This window comes from Protomyctophum parallelum (genome assembly GCF_964188405.1).
Source record: "Protomyctophum parallelum genome assembly, chromosome: 10".
Taxonomy (NCBI): Eukaryota; Metazoa; Chordata; class Actinopteri; order Myctophiformes; family Myctophidae; genus Protomyctophum; species Protomyctophum parallelum.
The window spans coordinates 26,970,062-26,984,050 of NC_139704.1; the positions used below are offsets into that span (position 1 = coordinate 26,970,062).

At 43.8% G+C, this 13,989-nt stretch overlaps 1 protein-coding gene across 2 annotated transcripts in view; it reads left to right on the plus strand.

The window, feature by feature from the left end:
- Positions 1-13,989, plus strand: part of marchf8 (membrane-associated ring finger (C3HC4) 8) — a 115,596-nt gene that overhangs the window by 74,380 nt on the left and 27,227 nt on the right. For both annotated transcript variants that reach the window (XM_083775590.1, XM_083775591.1), the window contains one exon: positions 12,160-12,210. In XM_083775590.1, coding sequence (XP_083631716.1) covers positions 12,160-12,210 — 51 coding nt within the window. The remainder of the gene's footprint in view (positions 1-12,159; positions 12,211-13,989) is intronic.

The following is a 13,989-nucleotide window of genomic DNA, read 5'->3' on the forward strand; positions in this document are numbered from 1 at the left end:
AAGCAAAACAAGAGGTGTGTGTGTGTGTGTGTGTGTGTGTGTGTGTGTGTGTGCGCACACACCTGTTTGTCAAACAGAAATATCCTTATTAGCTGCTGATTCTCAGGTTGAGCTCTTGACGTGAAGTCATTATTTCTGTGTGCGACAACAAGTCATGTCGTAGATAACTAGTCCAGCACAGTGTTTCCTAATGATACACACACACACACACACACACACACACACACACACACCGAGGGGTCATCTTAGCGCTGACGTCCTGGAGACTTATAGGTTCTGTGGCTGCTAATAGGGGACTATTTTAGAACGTGTCACTAAAGCCACATGCTGCGGTCCAGCAGTGTGACAGTGGGTCCGTCACGGGCGAGAAGCGGCCGTATAGCTGAGCGGGTATAGAGATGTCTACTGTAGTGTCTCTGAGCAAATGGACGGCTTCATGGATAGCCTCAACAACCTTACAGGCGTATGCAAAGGCTAAACTTGAGTAACTTAGTTAGCATTTTATGTAGACATACAGTAGAGCACTCTATGGTGTATACGTATAGTTTCATTATATAGATATATGCGTCGCAGTCCCGCCCCCCTACCAGGGCCCAGTAAATTATTCCCCGTTAATTTTCCTCAAAAAGTATTTATTTAAAGACCTTTTAAGCGTTTTACAAAGCCAACTCGAGTTGTGAGAAATCATGACAACAAACACAATTTTTCGGGCCGAACAAATAGTTAGAAAGAAGAAGAAAACGGCACTTTTTTTCTTGTTTTTCTTCTTTGTAATTATTAGTTTGGTCCAAAATATTGTGTTTATTGTCATGATTTGTACGACGCTTAAAAGGTCTTTAAATACATACCATTACTCGACAAACTTTCCCCCCCTATTTTCTCTGAATCTACGCTGCTTCGGTGCAGATTGATCAGATGTTCTGTTCTAATTTTTGACTTCATGATGCATCTCTGTTACAATTTTAACGCTTCTAAAGAGAGTTCAGACTTACTAGCGCGATGTAGTAAAATGGAAGCTTTCGCTTCACGTTTTTTTTTGGGGGGAAAGGGAAGGCACGCGTTTTCAGAATAAAATCTCCCTCATCTGTTGCACTGCACTGTTGCACTGTCTGCATACTCTAGCACCTCTTATTCTGAAAGATTCAGGCGGCACCAGAACTGTTAACACCTCTCATATTGACTCAGCGAGACACGTTGCCACTTCAAACGACTCATTTCCAGCACACCGGGGCAGAGTTTTCGTGTCTATTTATGTATTTAGAGTAGCCAATTATTTATGTTGTTTTTTCTACCAGTTTGGTCGTTGAGCCAATTAATTCCCCCCGCCGTTTGTACAGACTGCTGTTGGCGATCACCTGCCTGCCAGCAGTGGTGGAAAGTAACTGAGTACATTTTACTCACGTAACATTTTGAGGTACTTTTACTTCTACATCCCATATATTGTACTCCACTGCAATTATTTGAAAGATTTTAGTTACTTTGGAGATTTGGATTATTATTACAAAACATACATTAACCCATTCTGAACGGGCACCCATTTTGGTGTCAGCATCGTGTTGTGCTTTAGCTATTGAAAAATAGCAGATCTACAAGCTCATATCGCGCCACCGAGTGGCGCGATACAAGCTTGTAGGTCTGCTATTTTTGAAAAAATCGAAGAACGACTGACATTTTTAGAATCTGGTCTCAGGTCAGAACGGGTTAGTCAGACCAGTGTGTGTCCAGTGGAAAACCTCGTATGAATCTGATCTCAGATCAGAATGGGTTAACCACTTCAGCCCTATAGCTACATGTCTGCCGTTTGAAAATAGCTGATCTACAAGATCTACATTTTTTTTATACATTTGAAAAGCAGACCATTTCATGAAGGGCTCTAAAAAACCCAATTTGACTCCCTGCCAGTTCCTCTTCACAACACTGGCCTGGAATCAGTTCTCATCATTATCTCTACTGCCCTTGGGTCGGGCTGTTCCCTGCAGGCACCAGGCTGTTGAAGGGTGATGCGTTCAGTTTAGAGTTGATTTTGACAGCAAATTTAGATTTTGTCTTTGTCATTTTAGTCATTAAGTAAAAATGTATTTAATTTTAGTCATCTGAAATGTTTTTAGTTTTAGTCGACTAAACCTACAGTCGACTTTGTCGACTAAAATGTATTTTGGCAGGCCTTGAGGCCCTTGATGGAGTTTTAACCCATTCTGACCTGAGATCAGATTCTAAAAATGTCTATTACATCCTGACAGTTTCATTATTAACCCATTCTGACCTGAGATCAGATTCTAAAAGTGTCTTTGATTTTTCAATAGCTAAAAAAAAAACATGATGCCAACACCAAAATGGGTGCCCGGTCAGAATGGGTTAATGGCAGATTTTACACCTAGTTGTATGCTGAAAATTGTCGATCATACAAGCAGCAAGCTCACAACGCGTCTCAGCGCGACGGGTTGTGAGTTTGAAGATCTGCCATTTTCGGAGCGTAACACCCGAGCACAACCAAACATAACATGACTTGTCTATTGGTTCTACTGGATCTCTTCTCCACTAGTCCCTCCCTTACATTTTACTGTGACAAAATTGCCAATATATCTAGTCTATAGTTTTAATCATCATAGCTTGGTTTTTAGTATAGTTTTCGTCAGTGGGAAATGGTTAGTCGACAAACATTTTTCATCATAGTTTCGACGAAATCAACACTGGTTTAGTTCACACATCCTGGATGTGGCTGGTTATCGTGTGCTTGGGCTGTTTCCTCAGTCAAAAAGCTTTCACCTTGTAGAAACGAGAGACGGCACAACTGGAGTGCAGCCTCGCTGATTAGCTCTGAAGCAGCATGCCCATGTATAGGAAATGGAACCTGGCCCGGGCATCTATTTACACTGGAGTGGGATCGAGGCGCGCGATTGGCCGTGAAGCCGCGGCGAGGTTAATTGAGTCTCTGTGCAGAGTGTCTGAAGAGGCCATAAGGGTCAGGTGACTGGGCTGAGGGGAGCTGAGGGATCTGAGGCGAGGCGAGGGGAGCTGAGGCGAGACGAGGCGAGGGGACCTGAGGCCATGTTTGTGTAACGCGAACATGAAGCAGTCTGAGGTAACAGACAGACACCGCTGTCTGGGTCCTGCATGGTTTAACGGTTGAGACTCAGGGCTCTATACTTGTATCTCTTCAGTTTTCTGTTATTGTGGGGAAGGCTTTCGCAGGGGAATCGAGCTGTATCGATAAGCTATACTTTGAACCTACATGTCCCCCCATGAAAAGCCTTCCCCACAATACGGAGGTTCAGTTATATAAGCAGTGGTTCTCAAAGTGGGGTCAGTGACCCCCAGAAGGGTCCGTGAAGTGGTTTCATCATGGCTAAATGAGTTAACCCATTTCAAAGATTTGCCACATTTTCACGATTAATAGCAGACCTACAAGCTCGTAGCGCGGCACTCGCTACGAGCTTGTAGATCTTGTAGTTCTGCTATTTAGCTTGTAGATCTGCTATTTATCAATAGCTAAAACATAACCTAAAATGCTTAAAACACCAAAAGGGGTTCCCGCCCAGAATGGGTTTAATATACTGTAGCATCAAAATCTGTTTCACCACAAATAGCCGATCTACAAGATCCGTTGCATCCGTTTGCAATGCATTTGTAAATTGAATCATAATGTTTTAACAGCATCTTTTCAGATTGGGGTCCGTGATCACTGGTCAGATGAATGTGCGTGTACTTCTCCTTGACATGAAAAAGTACAAGATCCACTGCTGTTAAGCCGTGATTTATACTTGTGCACACCACTGATGCCAATCTACAAGACGCCTCGCAGCTATGGCGCATTGTGGGCTTGTAGATCGGCTAGTTTCGGTGCGCGACACCCGTGCACACAACTATATGTATCCTGGCTTTATACAGTTCACGACATCCAGCATATTGCCTGTCAGTTTTGTAACATCCATTCAATCTCAGTTTTATTTCATTTTACGACAAAGAAGAGGATTATTAGCTCTGCAAATACACAGCTATTTATTTTTCATTTGGAACCTTGATCTGTTGCTGTGTGTGTGTGTGTGTGTGTGTGTGTGTGTGTGTGTGTGTGTGTGTGTGTGTGTGTGTGTGTGTGTGTGTGTGTGTGTGTGTGTGTGTGTGTGTGTGTGTGTGTGTGTGTGTGTGTGTGTGTGTGTGTGTGTGTGTGTGTGTGTGTGTGTGTGTGTGTGTGTGCGCGCGCGATAAAAACAGATGGCACTCGCTGACTTCAGATGTGATTCCAGTGGTTGAAGAAATACTCCCAGTTTTACTTAAGTAAAAGTATAGGCTCTGAGAGGTAATGGAAAAGAAGTATCAAACAAAAAATTATAGTAGCTCCAAATGTAAAAGAAAATGTATAAGTACCAGTAGATCCCAAAACCTGTGCAGTTAGAACATGCACCTACAGTAAACATATATAATTAAAAAAAAACAAAAAAAACAAGGTGAATTGATGGCTCAAATGGTCAGCTCAAACCCACAATGCAATACTTTTTTCAAGAGTGTTGCGCACAAATAGTAGCATTACAAAGTTATAAAAAAACTCCTACCAATTCCATGTATACGCCTCTATTTCCCATTCCATGTGCCGTTTGTCTTATATGTAACACCAGAGCCGCTATTCCAAAGCACCCCCCTGGTATACATTTTTAAACCATTTTCAGCAATGGGATATTTTTGGGGGTGTGGGCCATTTTGAAAGTAGCTCTCAAGTCAAAAGTGGGGACACCTCCTGCTGTATGCAATACTCAAGTAATCCTCAACATTGCACTCAAGTACACTATTTCCCATTTTGAGCGGGAACCCCTTTTGGTGTTCTAAGCATTATGTTATGCTTTAGCAATTGAAAAATAGCAGATCTACAAGCTTGCAGGTCTGCTATTTTTGAAAAATCGTGAAAATGTGGCACAAATGTTTGAATATATTCTTTCAGTGTTCGTTTTTAGCTCAAATCTTTGCTTCTGGCGTCCCTGGTTACAACATATTTTCAGATGGGGGTCGACGGACAAATGCATATAATTCTAGGGGTCCTTGACATTAAATAGTTTTAGTACCACTGACATAGAAACATAGGGTTTTTCAGAAAACTGTCAGGATTTAGAAGGCATTTGTAGAATCGAGCTCAGGTCAAAATGGGCTAGCTGAGTGAAATGTACGTTTAGTTACTTTCAGTCTGGAGGAAGGCTTTGTTGTGAATGAATTCAGTTACCATAGTAACCACTAACCATATTATAAACCATATGTGTGTCCAGATGTTCCGTTGTAATTATCATTGTTTTACAGGTTGTTTTACATTTTCACGATCTGTTGATCCTGATGAGGCTTCATATAAGCTCAAATGAAACTAATTGGTTAGTGGAGGAGTGTTCGCTCTAAGTCGAGTACCATTTAAACCCTATATTCAGTTGGCATTTTATTTCCTAGAATGACCTTCCACGAAATAGGAATGCCATGTTGAAGGTGATCGGTGAACGCATTGGCTGGCATGATTAAAACGGTGTCATGACCATAAATCGTCGTAAAAGTCAAAAACAGTTATATATGGATATGTATTACATGTATCGGCCAGCCCAACGTGGCTCTACTTTGAATGCATATGCGCCCAGAGAGATGCTGGTGGATTTGTGTGAAATCAAGCGATAATCTAACCACCCGGCTCGCCTGGAACCGACTGGCTTTGATTAGGATTAGGCTGTGCAGTCTCAGGAGGTAGAGCAGGTCTTCCGATGATTCCTTGGGTCGGCGGTTTGAATCCCGGCTCCTCCTGTCTACATGTCGAAGTGTACTTGGGCAAGACACTGAACCCTACATTGCCTCCAATGAGTTGGTCGGTGTGAGTTTGCCACCATTGGTGTGTGAATGAATGTGTGAAGTGAGGACGCTGGCGTCGACTGTTCGCCGCTTTAAAGCGCTTTGAGCCCTTGGGAAAAGCGCTATAAAAATGCCATTAATTATTCATTATAGGAAATACGGAAAGGTGATGTGGCATTTTTTCGTACGTTGTCCGACTATTACTAACCCTAACCCTACCTCAGTCTTAACCGCCCCGTAAGTCCCCGGCCCTAACCTCATCGCTCTTAACCAGCCATGTAAGTCAGTTTCACAATGTTTTTGCTTCAGCGGCAGTAATTTAATTTCCTAATCGTAGTGGAGTCGGCTCCAGGCGTGCCTGCTGGCTGCTGGGTTGTATTGGAGTGGAGATATGTAGGCCTCATCAGGCCTCACACAGGGCCAGACTGTATGGATGTTATCAACTCCTGGATCTGTTAAGAGAGACCCGTCCCCGGAGAGACTGAGTGGAACCCGAACCCTCTCCTTTTGACAGAATAATGCATGAGACCCGGAGAGAAGAAGAACTTATTATAGTCCCTCTGTCACCGAGAAGTTAGAGAGGGGGAGATAGAGAGAGGGGGAGAGGGAGAGGGGGAGAGAGAGAGAGAGAGGGTGTTAGAATAGATAATAACCCAGAGAGAGAGAGAGCGCATTAGATAATAGAGAGAGAGAAGCGCTAAGGTCGTCTACATTGAGTGTGAAGAAGAGCCACTTATAGTACATTTGCAGAAAAACATGTATTTTGTGGTTTTTGCAGGTGCAGGATTCAAACAATGTCTGTCAGAGTAGGCCACTGTGTAATAAAAACTTAACAGAGGAAACCTTCTGAACTCAGTTTAAATTCAGTTACTGTTTGTAACGACGGTTAGTTTTAGGGTAACCTTGAAACTAAGAGCATTTGGTGCATGCATATAATTTCAGTTTGTTTTAGTTTGTTTTGTAAACACACAATACCGTTTTTGTTAGTTATAGTTTTTCTTTTCAGTTTATTTAACGAAAATGATTTATTTTTAGTTTGCGCTTAACTATAACCTTGGTCATTAGTGGTATGGTTATTTTGTTTTATATTTACCCCCAGGGGTCCGGGGACCCCCAGGTGTCCTATAGGAGAAACCAAGGAGGTCCCCAGCTAAATTAGCCCAATGTTATGGATGAAGTGGTTATACTTATTGTGATGTTAACACATTTGGCTGGGGACCCCTTGGAACCCCTCACGCGGACCCCCCACTGGGGGTCAGAGAACCACTGGTATGTATGTGATAATAGCAATGTAGTGAAGAGCAGCTAATTATTGCTAATGAAACGCACATTGTCTTTGTACACTAATTAGTTATAAGTAGCTAGCAGATAAGAGGTTAATGGGGGTGTCCCATGCAATGTCTGGGACTGCAGCTTAAGTGTGTGTGTGTGTGTGTGTGTGTGTGTGTGTGTGTGTGTGTGTGTGTGTGTGTGTGTGTGTGTGTGTGTGTGTGTGTGTGTGTGTGTGTGTGTGTGTGTGTGTGTGTGTGTGTGTGTGTGTGTGTGTGTGTGTGTGTGTGTGTGTGTGTGTGCTCGTGCGCGACGCACCACTTTTAGATTGGGTCAACAGCTGGTTGAATTGCTTATTTAATCACTTAAAGGCTCAAATCCTATACTTCAGTCGACTGGAGTTCCCCAGCGCTCTGTATTAGGTTCACTCATGTTTTCCGTCATTGACTGCCAGATTTATTTCTGGCTGCGTTCAGCTACTGCCAGCCTTTTTCCTTTTTTTGGAGCAGAGTGAGACGTATAGACCTTTTCACGGGCGAAAACACCTGCTCCACTTCGCGCTGCAGCCTCTGGGCGCGTCGCAGACGTGTGCCGCACAGCATCCATCCAACCGCTTATCCGTACTCGGGTAGCGGGGGGCAACAGCTCCACCAGAGAGCTCCGGACTTCCCTCTCCAGAGCAACATTAGTAACTTCCTCCTGGGGGATCCAGAGACGTTCCAAGGCCAGTGAATCTATGTAATCCCTCCATCTGCGCCTTGGAGGGGTCTCCTCCCAGTGGGACGTGCATCGACTGCATCGGGGACCTCCCTGACTAACAGCAATCAGTCAGAATTGACTGCTGTATGTATGAATGTATGGGGAAAATCACACATTTTTGATTAGAAAAGTGCGAGTGACATTTCAGATGGGGTCAGGATGTAGATACCACCGGAGGGACGCGTAGGATGTCATGGTTTGGTGACATGAACGCAGATAGCAAGCACATCACACAGGGGGGTTTCTGGGTATTGGACAGATAAGACTTTCCCTCAATGCTGCATCAGAGTGTGTGTGTGTGTGTGTGTGTGTGTGTGTGTGTGTGTGTGTGTGTGTGTGTGTGTGTGTGTGTGTGTGTGTGTGTGTGTGTGTGTGTGTGTGTGTGTGTGTGTGTGTGTGTGTGTGTGTGAACATATCGATATTATCATATCGTCAGATGGAAATGGAACATGCGTGTGTGAGTGTGTTTACCAATGTAATCACTGAGTTTGCAGATAAGAACATGTCTCTGAGGGGTGTGCGTGTGTGTGACCGATGAAGTAAGACAGATAAAGTTATGGAAAGTCTCTTACCACATACAGTAGATCTAAGATATACAAGTTATTAAGACATGAACAGCATATCCTGTGTGCGTGTGTGTGTGTGTGTGTGTGTACGCACGTATGTGCGTGTGTGAGAGAGAAATAGAGGAAGCCAATGCATTGATATGCCTTATATCGTTGCGGTTAGACAGAAACCATTATTGTTTCGCGTTTCCGCGCCATTGCCGAAGCCCTTCGGCAATTGAAGCCTAATTATGATATTAACACTTGCCGCCATTGCCGTAGCCCTTTTAATCCTTTTAATGTAGAAATACACTGTTAAAAGTGGATTCTGGTGGTATTGAACGTGGAAAACCGGGACATATTATTAGTGTCTCAGAGATATTTGTCTGGACTTGAGTCGGGACACAGCTTGAAACCAGGACAATCCTATCTCCCTAGTCTGTGGCTTTTATAAATATAGAACAGAAAGAGCTTGTGACTAAATAGTTCCTATACGTCTGGTTCATTGGAGCACAGGTTGCTTTGAGGTTTTACATTTTACATTAACCGAAGGTTTAAGGTTAAGGTTTGTGTCTTCATGCTGTGTGTACACACGTGTGTGTGTGTGTGTGTGTGTGTGTGTGTGTGTGTGTGTGTGTGTGTGTGTGTGTGTGTGTGTGTGTGTGTGTGTGTGTGTGTGTGTGTGTGTGTGTGTGTGTGTGTGTGTGTGACTGTGTGTGCGTGCGCTATAGGTTCTCATGGGTCACTGGGTTTTCAAGATTAATTTGATCCATGTTTGGATTAGGAGAGTCTATGCGTCTGTCACTTTAAGAACTATAATACTGCTTCCAACCCACAGACAGACAGACAGACAGACAGACAGACAAATGGGGTATAATTGAGCTGCCAGACAACATCCTTGTGAGATGCTTGGTTTCCATGGTGATGAGAGCTCTCTGACTGACCCACTGTAACATTTCCGTGTCTACCACATCCGGGGGGGGGGGGCTGAGAGAGAGAGAGAGAGAGCGATAAGGGGATATGGAATAAGTCGTCTGATTCTTTAAAACATATATCTCAATCACTTGAGCAGGCCTATTCCTAGGGGAACATTTAGCCAAAAAAGAAATAGCAGATCTGCGAGCTCAAATGCAGTCTCACTGTGATACGTTTTAAGCTTGTAGATCTGTTATTTGCGGCGAAGAGATCTGGTGTAGACGTTAAAAGGCGGCCCGAGTGCGGTTGCAAATCAGGGACATTTCACTTAGAATAGTTCAGTTCAGTTCAGTTCATTTTCAGCACTTTTGGAAATACATGTCCATGTAATAATGGACATCATGTGCATTTAGAGCAAGGCGCACAAATATGTCTTGAAGTTTTCAAGTCCATTTGACATAATAAGGTCCAATATGTCTAATAAGGGGAACAGGGAGAAGCATATTAATGCTTATCGAGCCTCTACCCCTGGCTCCGTTTGCATAAATAAATGACATTGTCACAGTGTTTACAGTGCACTTTAGGAATACAAAATTAACATGGTGTTTTTGCACGCACGCACGCACGCACGCACATACTCCATACCCTCACATTTGGACCTGTTAACCAATTTAGATCTGAGGCAGATTCTACAAATCCTATTAATAATTTAGCGGACTGTCTGTCAGTCAGTCAGAGTACTTCCTTAGCATAGAGCAAGACAGCTGCTCGCTTTCTGCGCCATCTCACAACGCCACGACGCACGGACCGCCTCACGGAACCTAACGCCGCACAGCCCTGTCCTCCAACCGCAATCTGCCCTGCATTACACACGCAAACATTCTAACAATCATCTTAATTAAATTAATTTTGAATAAACTCATTGAACACCAAGGACTGAATTAACTTCTTTGTCATGAACTCCCAGGGCGCCAATAACTTGTTTAACGTGTTACTGTGCTTTGTATAATCGTCTCGCTTATATATTTACTGTACTGCTCCGTGGCAAGATGGTGGCGCGCACACAAAGCTGGAGCTGCCAGTCCTTTATAGCCCTAATTGTTCTCTGAATTCCGGCTCAGATTGAGCTGGATTGAACAAATCGACTGTTACCGATGTTAACGGCTCAATCCTAAATGCAGAAACTGTTCTTGGACTCCCCATGCATAGGAGGAAGCATGAGGTGAGTTTGTTGCTCTCCCCAGGTTGGCAGAGGGAAGTCTAGCGCCCAGGATTACATTCGATAATTGACACTGGGTGAAAAAAATGGGTTGCAAAATTGTGGGATAAAAATGTAAGAGAAATGTAAGCGCGCGTGTGTGTGTGTGTGTGTGCGCCTGTGCCACCCCCCCCCCCCCCCCCCCCCCCCCCATGGACCTATTGTCCTTCACGCCGTGCGCCATCAGACCACGTGTGAATGCAGCAGGACGTAATTATGACTGATGGCTCGTTAATGTATGAAAGGACAGCTTTAATTACCAGAATGGACACATTCTGGCTAACACGCACACACATGCACGTGTACACACACACGCTTGCGTGCACAAGCACACACATAGCCGAACTCTTACATCAGTGCTGTTGTAAAAGAAGCCCTGTGTGTGTGTTCTGTTCTAATGACTCAAACTCTGCTCAGGAAGAGTAATACGTTACTCATTACTCTGTTGTGTTAACACATCGATCAATTGTCAGGTAATAATTAATTCTTCTGCCGCCACCACCGCTGTTTTTCAGCGTTTTTTCACGTTATTTTGTCCACCCACGGGACCCACGATGTGTCCAGGATTAGTGCTGCTACGATTCTTGCTCAAACGTGACTCTCGATTCTCTTCCACGAGAATTGAGATCATGATTCTCCCACGATTCTATTTATTTTACCGTGAAAATATATATTGTCTTTAGTCTGTAGTTGCTGAACATTACTACATTCAAAATGGGGCAACTGGAGCCAAGCCAACATCAAAGTGCTTCACTTAAACCTCCCTTAAAGTCTCTCTCTTGTAGCAAAAACATAAGAGTATAACTAAAATGAATTGGACAGCCAACTAGTGCTGCACCATTCTTGCTCAAATGTAGAAATGAGATCGCATAGGGTGTCTGAATCTAGATTGCCATCTTTTTTCGGGTTAATTGTGCTGCACTATATCCAGGATGTACATACAAAAGGCTGTCTGGAGTGGCGGACATTTTGTAAACGTGATCATTGATTCTTAATTTTTGGGCCTTTATGGGTCCTTGACATTGTAGTACAGTATCTACTGGCTACAGGAGAAAGTCGTAATATTTCAGTGTTTTATTGGGGCGATGTACACACAGATCCGAATGTGGGAATCACCCATCGCTCCCGACAATGCGTTGGTTCGGACATGCGTTGCGCCGTGCTTGCGGTTAGGGTTAGGTTAGGGTTTTGGGTTAGGGAGTCGGTCTAATGACAGTCGGACCAATAGTACGTCGGAACTAAAGCCTGTACCCATGTATGGCTAGTCATGTGGCAACACTGACTGTTGAGGCAGTGAAACGCAGATGGATGTTTTTGTTTGACCCTTGGGGGGGACCCTTACGGGTGCACTTGTCTCCTTTTGTACACTCTCAGATTGAAATCAACTGTGAGGATTTTACAGTGTGTTAAGGGTCGTTCACATCAAGCACTATAACTATAAAAAATATACTGTTATAGGGCATCAAATCGGTGTCGTGACATGAGGCATATACCCTTGAGATGAAAATAGGTTGAGCATCGCTGAACCACAGCATATATAAATCCAGTCTCTCTTTCTCTCTAACGTGTGTCTTTCTGTCCTGTGTGTGCTCTGTCTTACAGAATGAGAAGCCGCTGGGTCACTCTGCTAGCAGGTCCAGCAATATCTCCAAGGTAAGAACTAAGAAAAAAAAGTGAAATAGCTTTGACGAAGGGCTTAAATGTTTAACCTCACCCCTCTCTCTCTCTCTCTCTCTCTCTCTCTCTCTCTCTCTCTGTCTCTCTCTCTGTCTCTCTCTCTCTCTCTCTCTGTCTATCTCTGTCTCTGTGCTGAATCTTTCTCTCAGGTCAGAATTCACGTTCACCTGAGCAGCACTGAGCCTCTTAGAGGATAAACACACACACACACACACACACACACACACACACACACACACACACACACACACACACACACACACACGCACACACGCACACACGCACACACACACACACACACACACTAATAGACTAGACGTCACAGTTCAGTGCCACCGCGGCGCGGGCAGGTTTTCAGCAGTAACAACAACAGGATGTGGTTATACGTGTAGCTGTCTTACAGGATGTGGTTATACGTGTAGCTGTCTTACAAAGACAAACAACTGACTTAAGGTTTTCCTGCAATGTTATTGGCTACTGTCAATCTCAAAATCTCAAAAAAGAAAGACCTCACAGACACTCTAGTGTTGACTGAAAAATGTGTTTAAAAATGTTTCAACTGGTCAGCCAAATGAGACATCACAATATAAGTGATACTAATTGTATATCCGTTCTTGAGGTAATTGTTATTTATCCCCCAAAATCACGAAGAATAATTTGACCTTTTGGGATTCACAAATAAGTTAAATGTGTCCAAAATTGGAGTTGCTGCACTTTGGCTTTGTAGGGCAGTAGAAGGCCGTGGCAAAATATGGACATATCTGCGAGACTAGGGGTGCATTCAGACATGCGCACCGGGAATGTGCTCAGTTTTTTGTGGCTTATTTACGAACGACCAGTTAAAACTGGTCGTTTCAACCCATACATGCGCAACTGGCGGCCCGGGGGCCACATGCGGCCCTCACCTTCACTTAATGTGGCCCTGAGGTTAATATCAGAATATTGATATTATTGATTTCAGCTGTTACAATTCCAAACATGATCCGCTTGAATTACTTCAGTCTATAGTAGCTTAATGACTATAGTATTAAAATGTTATTGTCTTTTTTGAGTGGTGCAACCACTCCTACAACCAGCTTGCAATGTCCTCGTACGTGTTTGTGTGTCTGTGTGTCTGTGTGTGTGTCTGTGTGTGTGAGCATGAGTATGTGACTTAAAAATAGCAGTAGGGGGCGCCAGAAACAGTGAGAGGGGTAGTGACTCTAATGAGAGAGAGTGAGAGAGGTAGTGACTCTAATGAGAGAGAGAGATAGAGAGAGAGAGGGGGGGGGGGGGGGGGAATTGCACCACTCAGTTCACACGTGTGTGATTTTTTTTTATGTCCAATGAATTTGTATTCAGTTAAAAAAGTTAACATAATAAAGACATGCTGTAAAGGCTCAGGAGTCACACTGGCACACTGCCAGACTGGATTACCAGCCAAGGTGCCTGGACCATTGAGCCATGGCCCAGGCTAGATCGGCCATTTTTGCTATGACAGTAATATGCAATGTGGCCCCCTCTGGAGATAGTGGCCCTCTCCATCGTCAAAGTTGCCCACCCCGGTTTTAACCAGTTCAAACCAATAAGGTAAATACACTTGTATGGTGATGTACTACATAATTACTAGCTTATAGCTTTCGCCCCCCCGGGGAGCAACCCCTATAGCCTATACATTTCGTCCATTTAAAAATTGCAGATGTACAAACTCACATTGCGTCACGATGCAACACATTGTGAGCTCCTAGATCTGCTATTTTCAAAAAGATTATTTTC